The sequence below is a fragment of the Perca flavescens genome, chromosome 19 (assembly GCF_004354835.1).
Source record: "Perca flavescens isolate YP-PL-M2 chromosome 19, PFLA_1.0, whole genome shotgun sequence".
Classification (NCBI taxonomy): Eukaryota; Metazoa; Chordata; class Actinopteri; order Perciformes; family Percidae; genus Perca; species Perca flavescens.
The window spans coordinates 16,153,635-16,171,058 of NC_041349.1; the positions used below are offsets into that span (position 1 = coordinate 16,153,635).

General features: G+C 32.0%; 1 protein-coding gene and 1 non-coding gene across 2 annotated transcripts in view; one reads left to right on the forward strand and one right to left on the reverse strand.

Moving 5' to 3' along the window:
* Nucleotides 1–114: 114 nt before the first annotated feature.
* intu (inturned planar cell polarity protein) overlaps nucleotides 115–17,424 on the reverse strand; it is a 38,456-nt gene continuing 21,146 nt past the window's right edge. Inside the window, 3 exon segments of the mRNA XM_028564799.1 lie at nucleotides 115–796; nucleotides 1,716–1,858; nucleotides 17,158–17,347. Coding sequence (XP_028420600.1) covers nucleotides 685–796; nucleotides 1,716–1,858; nucleotides 17,158–17,347 — 445 coding nt within the window. The 3' untranslated portion in view covers nucleotides 115–684.
* trnad-guc (transfer RNA aspartic acid (anticodon GUC)) lies at nucleotides 15,583–15,654 on the forward strand. The gene has a single exon. It is a non-coding gene; the product is annotated as a tRNA-Asp (tRNA).

The window sequence follows — 17,424 nt, forward strand, 5'->3', positions numbered from 1 at the left end:
AGGGTAGCATTATTTCCACTAGCTTGGACTGTTTTTCATTTAGTCAATAATGTAAAATGATGTATGTAAAAACTGACAAAGCATGTCAACGACAAGAAAATTTGATTTGAAAGATTAGAAGAGAAAATGTATTGCTTCTTTAATCTCAATTTTGTAACATCACTCAATTTCCATACAAAACTGTACATCTTAAATTAAGTAACAAATAAAATGCCTTTCCAACACTGCATATAAATTGTGACAATATCAGTACAACCTTATTTGCTGTGTCAACATGAAGACGTGTGCCACAGCGTAGGTTTTATTGGTACAGCTTAGTAAACTTTATGGCAGGTTTTTATCCGCTCTTATCAGAGGCTTACACCAAAGTGTCTGAGGTATTCAATGAATGAGAGGCTTTTCATATACAAAAAAAACCCTTGCACACATGTCTGTTGAGCAACAAGGCACAAAAAGTGACCTGGTTTGAACTCACTATTTGCTTAATCACTGCTGTAAGGCCAGAGTCACGCTCTCATCTGTGAAAAAGAGGCACATAGTTCGATTCAGACTCCACACAAAATCTCCACATTTGCTCTCAGGTGTTTTACAAGCAGAACCGTTTGAACTGATTTCCTGAGAATTCAACTGATGCTGCAAGAAATGTTGTAGTTTGTGTGTCCATCATTGTCAGAGATCTAATAATCAAAAGGCCAGTCCGAAGGAGAGCCTGAAGGCCATCTCTACAGGAACCTCTGCCACCGAGTCATGGAAACACACGTAGAATTCCTGAGGGACGGGTTCGAGCAACATCCTCCTAAAAGAAAAAAAAGCGAGAGATTGGGAGATAAGAAAAAGGCATGGACTTTGGAGAGAACGGTGCTGTTACCTCAATGCTAAAAATGACTAAAGTTAGAGATAAATATTACGTTTCATAGACAAGTTGATTGTTGTTTTTTTTTAGACCTACTCTATCTGTAAAGTGTCTTGAGATAACTCTTGTTATGAAATAATACTATAAATAAAGTTGAATTAAAGAATAGTTATGACTATCTACAATACCATTTGGTAAAGATGAAAACAATGAAAGAAATGTTTAAATGTGCTTTTTTTTCCTCCAGCTGTTAGACTGTTTATTCATTCAAGTGAAATTTCCTGGGGCCAAGCTACAAAACATGTTGTCCTTTGCACTCCATGCCCCTTTTCCTTTAAATCCTTCCTTCCTGCTCTCTGTCTCTTCTCTCTGAATTGCTAAGACTGGTAGCCTCTCCGACAAATCGGACCTTCATTCAAAAGCTTTCCCTCCCTCCCTTTTAAAGTAAATCACATCACAATGCTGCCTACTCATTACAGTCCTACCACAGCAGCCTGACGTGAAAACAGCACTGCTGGGTTTCTCATAGATTTGGAAGTCCCACTCAATGAGGAAACACAGATATGTTGGCTACATATAGGCCTAGACCTAAGACTAGACTTTATTCATTCTTTCGTTACGCTGTAATATTCTTGACTATTTTTCATATCACTATATCTACAATATTGAGTTTATTGACAAGGATCATTTCACTGAAAACAATATACTATGGACCAGGTAAAAACAAAAAGGGAAATGGTTGCATTCCTGGTTTCTGGAGCCACAAGTATTTCCACTGGTGCATAACTAAATTATCAGTTCCCTCCCCAATTATTAAAAATAATGTAAGGCTTGTAGATATAACTATTTGAAGCTGACATACCCTATAACCCAGTATGTCATGGTGGGAGCAGGTTTCCTCTGGTCGGTCCAGTTCTCAGGTTTACACTGAAACAGGACCCCATGTTCCTTCACTGGACCCAGACCCCAACCAGCACCCTGAGGCCTGTCTGCAGCCCGACGGCCCTGCAGGAGAGGAAATCACACCAACAGTCACTTGGTTTATCGAAGGTTATTTTCCATGGACGGTGACAGAGGAGAGGCTTCCAGAGAGACAGATCAGGAGATTACATCTTTAGTAAAATAAAATGTAATCTAATTTTGGAATCAACCTACTCCACAGTTTATCAAAGTGCTGTCCCTGGGCCAATGACATGCTTTACAATATTCTTTGGGGCTTTTTCATGATTCACCAGACAAATTTCTTTCTTATTTTTTTTTTTTTTTTATGGTTCCCAAACCAGATATATTTTATGACTTTTAAAAAAAAAAAAAAAAAAAAAACTTTTTCAACATACTATGACGTTTTAGTGACTATTCAAGTACATACTATAACCTTTTTTTTTCCCCGATATGCTATAAAATGACTTTTTTTCGACATACTATACTATGACTTTTATGAAGTACTACAATATGACTTTGACTTAGTATATATGTATACTATGTTTTTGTGAGTTTTGTCGACATACTATGTTACTTTTTCAACATACATGATGTTGTTGACTCTTTGACATACTAGACTTTTCCACATACTATATTATGACTTTTTGACATTCTGTACTATTAAGTTTTTGTGACTTTTTATCAACATACTTGACTCTTGTTGTACTAGACTTTTTCCGACAGTATTCTATGACTTTTTGACATACTATACTGTTTTTGTGACTTTTTTGACATTATATGACTTTTTAGATGTACTTTAACTTTTATTAAATTTCTTCAACATACTACACTGACTTTCTTTTGACATACTATATACTGTGACTTTTTTATAACTTTTTTCGACATACTACAGTATACTATGACTTTTTTATGACTTTTCAACATACTATACTATTACTTTTTTCCAACATACTATGACTTTTTTTGACATCCTACACTATCAATTGTTTTAATTTTTTTCAATATACTATACTAAGAAGTTTTTATGATTTTTGTTTCGACATACTATACTAATTTTTTCCGCCATTTTGACATACTATGACTTTTTTCTACATACTAAGGTAAGGTAAAAGTACTTTATTGTCACATACACAGTGAAATTTATTCTCTGCATTTAACCCATCCCTCAAGGGAGCAGTGGGCAGCCATTTACAGCGCCCGGGGACCAACTCCAGATCTGAGCCAGTAGGCTCGTTCGAGATGATCTGCGCCTCGCCTGTAAAGTAGACGAGAGCAGGCGGCAGCAGCCGGGGGCGGTGACAAAAGTCCGCTCTCAAGTCGGACAGTTTTCCAGCTGATTCCAGCAGCATTCAGGCTGAACAGGAAGTGACACAAACACTGTGGTTCGATTCCGATTAAATAAATGTTATCAGACCCATATATCAGATCCTACACAGTCTCCAGTTGATTTTATTATGACAGAGTAGCTGTCAAAATTCTCTACATGCGATCTGTTGCTGATTTTAATTACCAACAGACTGTAGATGATCCATAACCTTAACAGATTTAGTCTCTTTGACTTCTAAACGTAACTATCGGCCTCACAACAGGTGTTCTGTACAGAATAAGCCTTTAAATCAGACAAATAGCAGTTAAAATCCCTCCGATTGAAAATCGTTTATATAAAACGTCATCATGTTGAGTCGATTCTGAACCAATCAGCTGTTCGATCAGCTGAGAGGCCGGCGTTTCCCAGCATGCAGTGGGTCCACCTGCGTCCACCTGGCTCTTGCGGTTGGTGAAAAGCAACTGCGCTACCTGCGTCTCAGAACTGCGGCCGCCTTGGTCTCGTGTGATTATCGTTGCCCACATGTGCATGACGTCAGAGCAAGTCGGGATCAAGTCGGACACAAATCTAACCGGCATGCATTGGGCGGCGATCGCCGGTGATCGATTCTGCGCAGATCTGACCTATGACTTTTTGATGACTTTTTTGACATACTACACTATGACTTTTTTAAACATACTATACTATGACTTTTTGATGACTTTTTAAACATACTATACTATGCCTTTTTTTAAACATACTATACAATGACTTTTTTTAACATACTATACTATGACTTTTTGATGACTTTTTTTAACATACTATACTATGACTTTTTTTAAACATACTATACTATGACTTTTTTTAAACATACTATACTATGACTTTTTTAAACATACTATACTATGACTTTTTTTAAACATACTATACTAAGACTTTTTGATGACTTTTTTAAACATACTATACTATGACTTTTTGATGACTTTTTTTAAACATACTATACTATGACTTTTTTTAAACATACTATACAATGACTTTTTTTAACATACTATACTATGACTTTTTGATGACTTTTTTAACATACTATACTATGACTTTTTTTTTAACATACTATACTATGACTTTTTGATGACTTTTTAAACATACTATACTATGCCTTTTTTTAAACATACTATACAATGACTTTTTTTAACATAATATACTATGACTTTTTGATGACTTTTTTTAACATACTATACTATGACTTTTTTTAAACATACTATACTATGACTTTTTTAAACATACTATACTATGACTTTTTTAAACATACTATACTATGACTTTTTGATGACTTTTTTTAAACATACTATACTATGACTTTTTTTAAACATACTATACAATGACTTTTTTTAACATACTATACTATGACTTTTTGATGACTTTTTTAACATACTATACTATGACTTTTTTTAAACATACTAAACTATGACTTTTTGATGACTTTTTTTAAACATACTATACTATGACTTTTTGATGACTTTTTTTAAACATCCTATACTATGACTTTTTTTAAACATACTATACTATGACTTTTTTAAACATACTATACTATGACTTTTTGATGACTTTTTTAACATACTATGACTTTTTTAAACATACTATACTATGACTTTTTGATGACTTTTTTAAACATACTATACTATGACTTTTGTAAACATACTATACTATGACTTTTTGATGACTTTTTTAAACATATTATACTATGACTTTTTTTAAACATACTATACTATGACTTTTTGATGACTTTTTTAAACATACTATACTATGACTTTTTTTAAACCTACTATACTATGACTTTTTGATGACTTTTTTAAAACATACTATACTATGACTTTTTGCTGACTTTTTTAAACATACTATACTATGACTTTTTGATGACTTTTTTTAAACATACTATGACTTTTTTAAACATACTATACGATAACTATTTTAAACATACTATACTATGACTTTTTGATGACTTTTTTTAAACATACTATGACTTTTTTTAAACATACTATACGATGACTTTTTGATGACTTTTTTTAACATACTACACTATGACTTTTTTAAACATACTATACTATGACTTTTTGATGACTTTTTAAACATACTATACTATGACTTTTTTTAAACATACTATACTATGACTTTTTGATGACTTTTTTAACATACTATACTATGACTTTTTTTAAACATACTATACTATGACTTTTTGATGACTTTTTTTAACATACTACACTATGACTTTTTTAAACATACTATACTATGACTTTTTGATGACTTTTTAAACATACTATACTATGACTTTTTTTAAACATACTATACTATGACTTTTTGATGACTTTTTTAAACATACTATACTATGACTTTTTTTAAACATACTATACTATGACTTTTTGATGACTTTTTTTTAACATACTACACTATGACTTTTTTAAACATACTATACTATGACTTTTTGATGACTTTTTAAACATACTATACTATGACTTTTTTTAAACATACTATACAATGACTTTTTGATGACTTTTTTTAAACATACTATACTATGACTTTTTTTAAACATACTATACAATTACTTTTTTTAACATACTATACTATGACTTTTTGATGACTTTTTTAACATACTATACTATGACTTTTTTTAAACATACTATACTATGACTTTTTGATGACTTTTTTTAAACATACTATACTATGACTTTTTGATGACTTTTTTAAACATCCTATACTATGACTTTTTTTAAACATACTATACTATGACTTTTTTAAACATACTATACTATGACTTTTTGATGACTTTTTTAACATACTATGACTTTTTTAAACATACTATACTATGACTTTTTGATGACTTTTTTAAACATACTATACTATGACTTTTGTAAACATACTATACTATGACTTTTTGATGACTTTTTTAAACATATTATACTATGACTTTTTTAAACATACTATACTATGACTTTTTGATGACTTTTTTAAACATACTATACTATGACTTTTTTTAAACCTACTATACTATGACTTTTTGATGACTTTTTTAAAACATACTATACTATGACTTTTTGATGACTTTTTTAAACATACTATACTATGACTTTTTGATGACTTTTTTTAAACATACTATGACTTTTTTAAACATACTATACGATAACTATTTTAAACATACTATACTATGACTTTTTGATGACTTTTTTTAAACATACTATGACTTTTTTTAAACATACTATACGATGACTTTTTTAAACATACTATACTATGACTTTTTGATGACTTTTTTAAACACTATACTATGACTTTTTTAAACATACTATACTATGACTTTTTGATGACTTTTTTAACATACTATACTATGACTTTTTTAAACATACTATACTATGACTTTTTTTAAACATACTATACTATGACTTTTTGATGACTTTTTTAACATACTATACTATGACATTTTTTAAACATACTATACTATGACTTTTTGAAGACTTTTTTAAACATACTATGACATTTTTTTAAACATACTATACTATGACTTTTTTAAACATACTATACTATGACTTTTTGATGACTTTTTTAAACACTATACTATGACTTTTTTAAACATACTATACTATGACTTTTTGATGACTTTTTTAAACACTATACTATGACTTTTTTAAACATACTATACTATGACTTTTTGATGACTTTTTTTAACATACTATACTATGACTTTTTTTAAACATACTATACTATGACTTTTTTTAAACATACTATACTATGACTTTTTGATGACTTTTTTAACATACTATACTATGACATTTTTTTAAACATACTATGACTTTTTGAAGACTTTTTTAAACATACTATGACATTTTTTAAACATACTATACTATGACTTTTTTTAAACATACTATACTATGACTTTTTGATGACTTTTTTAAACACTATACTATGACTTTTTTAAACATACTATACTATGACTTTTTTAAACATACTATACTATGACTTCTTGATGACTTTTTTAACATACTATGACTTTTTTAAACATACTATACTATGACTTTTTGATGACTTTTTTAAACATACTATACTATGACTTTTTGATGACTTTTTAAACATACTATGACTTTTTTAAACATACTATACGATAACTATTTTAAACATACTATACTATGACTTTTTGATGACTTTTTTTAAACATACTATGACTTTTTTTAAACATACTATACGATGACTTTTTTAAACATACTATACTATGACTTTTTGATGACTTTTTTAAACACTATACTATGACTTTTTTAAACATACTATACTATGACTTTTTGATGACTTTTTTTAACATACTATACTATGACTTTTTTTAAACATACTATACTATGACTTTTTTTAAACATACTATACTATGACTTTTTGATGACGTTTTTAACATACTATACTATGACATTTTTTTAAACATACTATACTATGACTTTTTGAAGACTTTTTTAAACATACTATGACATTTTTTAAACATACTATACTATGACTTTTTTTAAACATACTATACTATGACTTTTTGATGACTTTTTTAAACACTATACTATGACTTTTTTAAACATACTATACTATGACTTTTTGATGACTTTAACATACTATACTATGACTTTTTTAAACATACTATACTATGACTTTTTTTAAACATACTATACTATGTATTTTTAAAACATACTATACTATGACTTTTTGATAACATTTTTAAACATACTATACTATGACTTTTTTTAAACATACTATACTATGACTTTTTGATGACTTTTTGAAACATACTATACTATGACTTTTTTAAACATACTATACTATGACTTTTTTTAAACACACTATACTATGACTTTTTGATGACTTTTTTTAAACATACTATACTATGACTTTTTTTAACATACTATACTATCCATCCATCCATCCATCCATCTTCGTCCGCTTATCCGGTGTCGGGTCGCGGGGGGAGCAGCTCCAGCAGGGGACCCCAAACTTCCCTTTCCCGAGCAACATTAACCAGCTCCGACTGGGGGATCCCGAGGCGTTCCCAGGCCAGGTTGGAGATATAATCCCTCCACCTAGTCCTGGGTCTTCCCCGAGGCCTCCTCCCAGCTGGACGTGCCTGAACACCTCCCTAGGGAGGCGCCCAGGGGCATCCTTACCAGATGCCCGAACCACCTCAACTGGCTCCTTTCGACGCAAAGAGCAGCGGCTCTCTCCGAGCTCCTCACGGATGAGTGAGCTTCTCACCCTATCTCTAAGGGAGACGCCAGCCACCCTCCTGAGGAAACCCATTTCAGCCGCTTGTACCCTGGATCTCGTTCTTTCGGTCATGACCCAGCCTTCATGACCATAGGTGAGGGTAGGAACGAAAACTGACCGGTAGATCGAGAGCTTTGCCTTCTGGCTAAGCTCTCTTTTCGTCCACAACGGTGCGATAGATTGAATGCAATACCGCACCCGCTGCGCCCGATTCTCCGACCAATCTCCCGCTCCATTGTCCCCTCACTCGCGAACACAACCCCAAGATACTTGAACTCCTTCACTTGGGGTAAGGACTCATTCCCTACCTGGAGAAGGCATTCCATCGGTTTCCTGCTGAGAACCATGGCCTCAGATTTAGAGGTGCTGATCCTCATCCCAACCGCTTCACACTCGGTTGCGAACCGATCCAGTGAGTGCTGAAGGTCGCAGGCCGATGATGCCATCAGGACCACATCATCTGCAAAGAGCAGCGATGAGATCCCCAGCCCACCAAACTGCAACCCCTCCCCACCCGACTACGCCTCGATATCCTGTCCATAAATACTACAAACAGGATTGGTGACAAAGCGCAGCCCTGGCGGAGGCCAACCCTCACCTGAAAAGAGTCCGACTTACTACCGAGAACCGGACACAGCTCTCGCTTTGGTTGTACAGAGATTGGATGGCCCTGAGAAGAGACCCCCACCCCATACTCCCGCAGCACCTCCCACAGTATCTCCTGGGGACCCGGTCATACGCCTTCTCAAATCCACAAAACACATGTAGACCCGGTTGGGCATACTCCCAGGCTCCCTCCAGGATCCTTGCGAGTGAAGAGCTGGTCCGTTGTTCCACGACCAGGGCGGAATCCGCATTGTTCCTCCTCAACCCGAGGTTCGACTATTGGCGAACCCTCCTTTCCAGCACCTTGGAGTAGACTTTACCAGGGAGGCTGAGAAGTGTGATACCCCTATAATTGGCACACACCCTCTGGTCCCCTTTTTTAAAAAGGGGAACCACCACCCCAGTCTGCCACTCCTTTGGCACCGTCCCAGACTTCCACGCAATGTTGAAAAAGGCGTGTCAACCAGGACAGCCCCTCCACACCCAGAGCCTTGAGCATTTCTGGACGGATCTCATCAATCCCGGGGCTTTGCCACTGTGTAGTTGTTTGACTACATCAGTGACTTCCGCCTGGGAAATCGGCGACAATCCCCATTATCCTCCAGCTCTGCCTCTAACATAGAGGCGTGATTAGTCGGATTCAGGAGTTCTGCAAAGTGCTCCTTCCACCGCCCTATTACCTCCTCAGTTGAGGTCAACAGTGTCCCATCCTTACTGTACACAGCTTGGATGGTTCCCTTCCCCTCCTGAGGTGGCGAACAGTTTTCCAGAAGCACTTTGGTGCCGACCGAAAGTCCTTCTCCATGTCTTCTCCAAACTTCTCCCACACCCGCTGCTTTGCCTCTTTCACGGCAGAGGCTGCAGCCCTTCGGGCCCTTCGGTACCCTGCAACTGCCTCCGGAGTCCTCCGGGATAACATATTAAACATACTATACTATGACTTTTTGATGACTTTTAAACATACTATACTATGACTTTTTTTAAACATACTATACTATGACTTTTTGATGACTTTTTTAACATACTACACTATGACTTTTTTAAACATACTATACTATGACTTTTTGATGACTTTTTAAACATACTATACTATGCCTTTTTTTAAACATACTATACAATGACTTTTTTTAACATACTATACTATGACTTTTTGATGACTTTTAACATACTATACTATGACTTTTTTTAAACATACTATACTATGACTTTTTTTAAACATACTATACTATGACTTTTTTAAACCTACTATACTATGACTTTTTTAAACATACTATACTATGACTTTTTGATGACTTTTTTAAACATACTATACTATGACTTTTTGATGACTTTTTTTAAACATACTATACTATGACTTTTTAAAACATACTATACTATGACTTTTTGATGACTTTTTTAAACATACTATACTATGACTTTTTTAAACATACTATACTATGACTTTTTGATGACTTTTTTTAACATACTATGACTTTTTTAAACATACTATACTATGACTTTTTGATGACTTTTTTTAAACATACTATACTATGACTTTTTGATGACTTTTCTTAAACATACTATACTATGACTTTTTTAAACATACTATACTATGACTTTTTTAAACATACTATACTATGACTTTTTGATGACTTTTTTAACATACTATGACTTTTTTAAACATACTATAACTTTTTGATGACTTTTTTAAACATACTATACTATGACATTTTGATGACTTTTTTAAACATACTATACTATGACTTTTTTAAACATACTATACTGTGACTTTTTGATGACTTTTTTAAACATACTATACTATGACTTTTTTTAAACATACTATACTATGACTTTTTGAAACATACTATACTATGACTTTTTTTAAACATACTATACTATGACTTTTTGATGACTTTTTTAACATACTACACTATGACTTTTTTAAACATACTATACTATGACTTTTTGATGACTTTTTAAACATACTATACTATGACTTTTTTTAAACATACTATACAATGACTTTTTGATGACTTTTTTTAAACATACTATACTATGACTTTTTTTAAACATACTATACAATGACTTTTTTTTAACATACTATACTGACTTTTTGATGACTTTTTTTAACATACTATACTATGACTTTTTTTTAAACATACTATACTATGACTTTTTTAAACATACTATACTATGACTTTTTTTAAACATACTATACTATGATTTTTTGATGACTTTTTTAAACATACTATACTATGACTTTTTGATGACTTTTTTTAAACATCCTATACTATGACTTTTTTTAAACATACTACACTATGACTTTTTTAAACATACTATACTATGACTTTTTGATGACTTTTTTAACATACTATGACTTTTTTAAACATACTATACTATGACTTTTTGATGACTTTTTTAAACATACTATACTATGACTTTTTTAAACATACTATACTATGACTTTTTGATGACTTTTTTAAACATATTATACTATGACTTTTTTAAACATACTATACTATGACTTTTTTAAACATACTATACTATGACGTTTTTTAAACATACTATACTATGACTTTTTTAAACATACTATACTATGACTTTTTGATGACTTTTTTAAACATACTATACTATGACTTTTTGATGACTTTTTTTAAACATCCTATACTATGACTTTTTTTAAACATACTATACTATGACTTTTTTAAACATACTATACTATGACTTTTTTTAAACATACTATACTATGACTTTTTGATGACTTTTTTAACATACTATACTATGACATTTTTTAAACATACTATACTATGACTTTTTGAAGACTTTTTTAAACATACTATGACTTTTTTTAAACATACTATGACTTTTTTTAAACATACTATACAATGACTTTTTTTTTAACATACTATACTATGACTTTTTGATGACTTTTTTAACATACTATACTATGACTTTTTTTTAAACATACTATACTATGACTTTTTTTAAACATACTATACTATGACTTTTTTAAACATACTATACTATGACTTTTTTTAAACATACTATACTATGACTTTTTGATGACTTTTTTAACATACTATACTATGACATTTTTTAAACATACTATACTATGACCTTTTGAAGACTTTTTTAAACATACTATGACTTTTTTTAAACATACTATGACTTTTTTTAAAACATACTATACAATGACTTTTTTTTAACATACTATACTATGACTTTTTGATGACTTTTTTTAACATACTATACTATGACTTTTTGATGACTTTTTTTAAACATCCTATACTATGACTTTTTTTAAACATACTATGACTTTTTTTTAAACATACTATACTATGACTTTTTGATGACTTTTTTAAACATACTATACTATGACTTTTTGATGACTTTTCTTAAACATACTATGACTTTTTTTAAACATACTATACGATGACTATTTTAAACATACTATACTATGACTTTTTGATGACTTTTTTAAACATACTATGACTTTTTTTAAACATACTATACGATGACTTTTTTAAACATACTATACTATGACTTTTTGATGACTTTTTTAAACACTATACTATGACTTTTTTAAACATACTATACTATGACTTTTTGATGACTTTTTTAACATACTATACTATGACTTTTTTAAACATACTATACTATGACTTTTTGAAGACTTTTTTAAACATACTATGACATTTTTTAAACATACTATACTATGACTTTTTGATGACTTTTTTATACACTATACTATGACTTTTTTAAAACATACTATACTATGACTTTTTGATGACTTTTTTAAACACTATACTATGACTTTTTTAAACATACTATACTATGACTTTTTGATGACTTTTTTAACATACTATACTATGACTTTTTTAAACATACTTATACTATGACTTTTTTTAAACATACTATACTATGACTTTTTGATGACTTTTTTAACATACTATACTATGACATTTTTTAAACATACTATACTATGACTTTTTGAAGACTTTTTTAAACATACTATGACATTTTTTAAACATACTATACTATGACTTTTTGATGACTTTTTTAAACACTATACTATGACTTTTTGATGACTTTAACATACTATACTATGACTTTTTTAAACATACTATACTATGACTTTTTTTAAACATACTATACTATGTATTTTTAAAACATACTATACTATGACTTTTTGATAACTTTTTTAAACATACTATACTATGACTTTTTTTAAACATACTATACTATGACTTTTTGATGACTTTTTTAAACATACTATACTATGACTTTTTTTAACATACTATACTATGACTTTTTTTAAACATACTATACTATGACTTTTTGATGACTTTTTTTAAACATACTATACTATGACTTTTTTTAACATACTATACTATGACTTTTTTAACATACTATACTATGACTTTTTTCGACATACTATACTGACTTTTTGTGACATACTATACTATGACGTTTTTGTGACTTTTTTTACGACTTTTCAACATACTATGCAAAGACTTTTTTCGAAATACATTGACTGACTTTTTTTGACATACTATACTATCACATTTTTGTGACTTTTTTCGACATACTATACTGTAACTTTTTTTCGACATATAGTACGTTTTTATGACTTTTCAACTTACTATGACTTTTTGTGACTTTTTTCGACATACTATACTATGGATGTTTTTAATGTTTATATTATGACATGTTTAGCACATCACCATCGCCATCCGTGGAGGACTTCTACAACTAGCAGTGCAAAAAGAAGGCCAACAGGATTGTAAAAGAAATAACTGTTTCACTGTAATTGTTGTGCATATGACAAATAAAGAACTTTGATTTTGAAGATTGATTTTGCAGAAATTGTGAATGTGTCATTTGTGAATGTGTCATTGCCCCATTGCCTCCACACTTAAATGCAATGCCTGTGTGCGTGCTTGGTATAAGCGCATCAAACCAGTTGCTTACTATACTATGACTTTTTTCGACATACTATACTATGACTTTTCGACATACTTTATTGTGACTTTTTTTATGAATTTTCGAAATACTATACTATGATGTTTTTCGACATACTATACTATGACTTTTTTTGACATACTATACTATGACTTTTCAACATACTTTATTGTGACTTTTTTTTATGAATTTTCGAAATACTATAATATGATATTTTTCAACATACTATACTATGACTTTTTTGTGAGTTTTCCTGACATAGTACTATGACTTTTTATGACTTTTTTTTCGACGTAATATACTATGACTTTTTTTTGACATACTAAACTATGACTTTTAACATATATAACATTTTATTTTTACGATTTTTTGGGGGGCATTTTCGGCCTTTATTTTGACAGGACAGCTGAAGACATGAAAGGGGAGAGAGGGGGGAACGACATGCAGCAACGGGCCGCAGGTCAGAGTCGAACCCCGGCCTGCGGTGTCAAGGAGTAAACTCTATATATGGGCTCCACCAACTGAGCCATCCGCTCACCCTATATTATGATTTTTTTTCGACATACTATAAAAAAAAATAAAATAAAGAACTTTGATTTTGAATTTAGATTTTGCCTCCACACTTACAGTAACTGCAAAGCCTGTGTGAGTGCTTATATAAGTCACAGTATAGTATGTCAAAAAAGTCATAGTATAGTATGTTGAAAAAAGTCATAGTATACTATCTTTTGAAAAGTAATGAAATGGCATAGTATGTTGAAAAAGGTCATTAAAGACATAGTATAGTATGTAAAAAAAAAAGTCATGAAAAAGTCATAGTATGTCGAAAAAAAGGTCATTAAAAAGGTCATGGTATAGTATGTCGAAAAAAATCATAAAAAGGTCATGTATGTTGAAAAAAAGCAGGAAAAAGTCACAGTATAGTATGTTGAAAAAAAGTTATAAAACGGCCTTAGTAAGTAGAAGAAAAGTCATAGTATAGTATGTCAAAATTAAGAAATAAAAAAGAAATATAATATTGTAAAAAGTCATAGTACAGAACGTTAGCAAAAGTCATATTTATTATGTCGAAAGAAAGGAATAAAAAGGTTTTAAAAAGTCTTTAAAAGTGTCCGGGTAGCCCGGTTGGTAGAGTGGGCGCACATATGCAGAGGTTTGTTCCTCAACGCAGAGGGTCCAGGGTTCAAGTCCGACCTGTGATGGTTTTCCTGCATGTCTTCCCCCCTCTCTCTCCACTTTCATATCTCAGCTTTCCTATCCAATAAAGGCAGAAATTCCCCCAAAAAATGAAAGTTTTTAAAATATGCAGACAGTTACAAAGTGCTTTGTTAAAACAACATAAAATCAAACCAATAAAACAAGTTATAAGAAAGAGATTAAAAAACATTTAAATGGTACTTTGTTGAAGTGAGTTTTTAAAAGTGATTAAAAAAGATAAAGTTTGCTGCCCTGATCTCCTTGGGCAAGCCTGACAGAAAGCCTCAGTCTGCCACTTTTGTGTTTAATCTTGCAACAACAAAAAGGGAAACTTTAGAGCATCTCAGGGAGATTTATATGAATACATATTTATTACTTACAAGCCTAATGCTAACTGAAATGACTTAAGCCATTCTTTAGCAGATATATTACCATCTTTCTTTCAAACCATATACACCCTTCCTCGTTAGTATAGTGGACAGTATCTCCGCCTGTCACGCGGAAGACCGGGGTTCGATTCCCCGACGGGGAGTTATTATTACTCAAAAAAGGAACCTGAATATGGATATCCATTTATTTATACTTTTATAGAAAGTCATATAAAAGAAATATAGTATAATATGTCAAAAAAAAAAATCATAGTATGTGTAGAAAAAAAGTCATAAAAAAGGTCATAGTATAGTATGTCAAAAAAAGTCATACAGAAGTAATAATATAGTATGTTGAAAAAAGTCGTACAGAAGTCATAGTATACTATGTCGAAAAAGTCAAAATACTGAAGAAAAAGTCATAAAAGGTTCATAGTATACCATGTTGAAAAAAGTCATACGGAAGTCATAGTATAGTATATCAAAAAAAGTCACAAAAACGTCATATTATATATATGTTGAAATAAGTCATAGTATAGTATCTTGAAAAAAAAGTCATAAAAAGTCATAATATAGTATGTCGAAAAATGTCATACAGGAGTCAATGTATAGTATGTCAAAAAAAAAAGTCATAAAAAGGCATAATATAGTACGTCAAAAAAAGTCATACAGAAGTCATAGTATAGTATGTCGAAAAAAGTCCCAAAAAAAAGAAAACTTCATAGTCCATCCATCCATCTTTATCCGTTTATCCGGTGTCGGGTCGCAGGGGAGCAGCTCCTGCAGACGACCCCAAACTTCCTTTTCCCGAGCAACATTAACCAGCTCCGACTGGGGGATCCCGAGGCGTTCCCAGGCCAGGTTGGAGATATAATCCCTCCACCTAGTCCTGGGTCTTCCCCGAGGCCTCCTCCCAGCTGGGCGTGCCTGAACACCTCCCTAGGGGCGCGCCCAGGGGCATCCTTACCAGATGCCCGAACCACCTCAACTGGCTCCTTTCGACGCGAAGGAGCAGCGGCTCTACTCCGAGCTCCTCACGGATGACTGAGCTTCTCACCCTATCTCTAAGGGAGACCCCAGCCACCCTCCTGAGGAAACCCATTTCGGCCACTTGTACTTCATAGTATATATACTATATACATATAGTATGCTGAAAAAAGTCACAAAAACATAGTATAGTGTCTCAAAAAAGTCATAAAAAGGTCTTACTATGTCAAAAAAAAAGAAAATCAGAAAAAAAGTCATAGAATAGTATGTTGAAAAAAGTCAAAAAAGTCATAGTAAAGTATGTCAAAAAAAAGTCAAAAAAGTCATAGTATAGTATGTGGAAAAAGTCATTGAATTTTTATTATAGCCCTCTTTCCTCTTTGTACTGCAATTGCTGCACAACAGTTACCCTTAGGATAAATGCAAAACTAATCTTTAAGTCCATGCTATGATGGCTAACCAACAAAGTTTAGTCATGTGTTTTGGCCTGACTTCAACTGCACTGAAGAATGTTGTTTTTGATTTGAGATTAACAGAATCTGGTTTTGGTGCGACTTTAGGTGGCCTTGACACATCTTCTTACTATCCTTTCCTGTTTGCCATAATTACTGTGAAATGTGTTGTTAAGTGGGATATGGTCTGAGGTTAGGACTATATTCATTTATGACTATGTGACTTACCCTGGCTGGCAGGCTCTGCTGAAACGCAGCCCGTATGGAGAGGCAGCAGTGGTGGAAGTTGCGAATAAGCTGTGGGTGGATGGAGCCGCTGAGCTGAGCCACCTCTCTGTTAGTCGGCGCAATGAAGATCCCCTGAACAGTTTCCATCAGAACATAGTGGAACAAGGTGTTCTCTGCACCTGAGGTCAGTCTGTCACAATGAGAACATTTAGATTTTTAGCTGTTAGCACGTTTTAGTCAACATTAATTATATATTTGCCGTTAGAA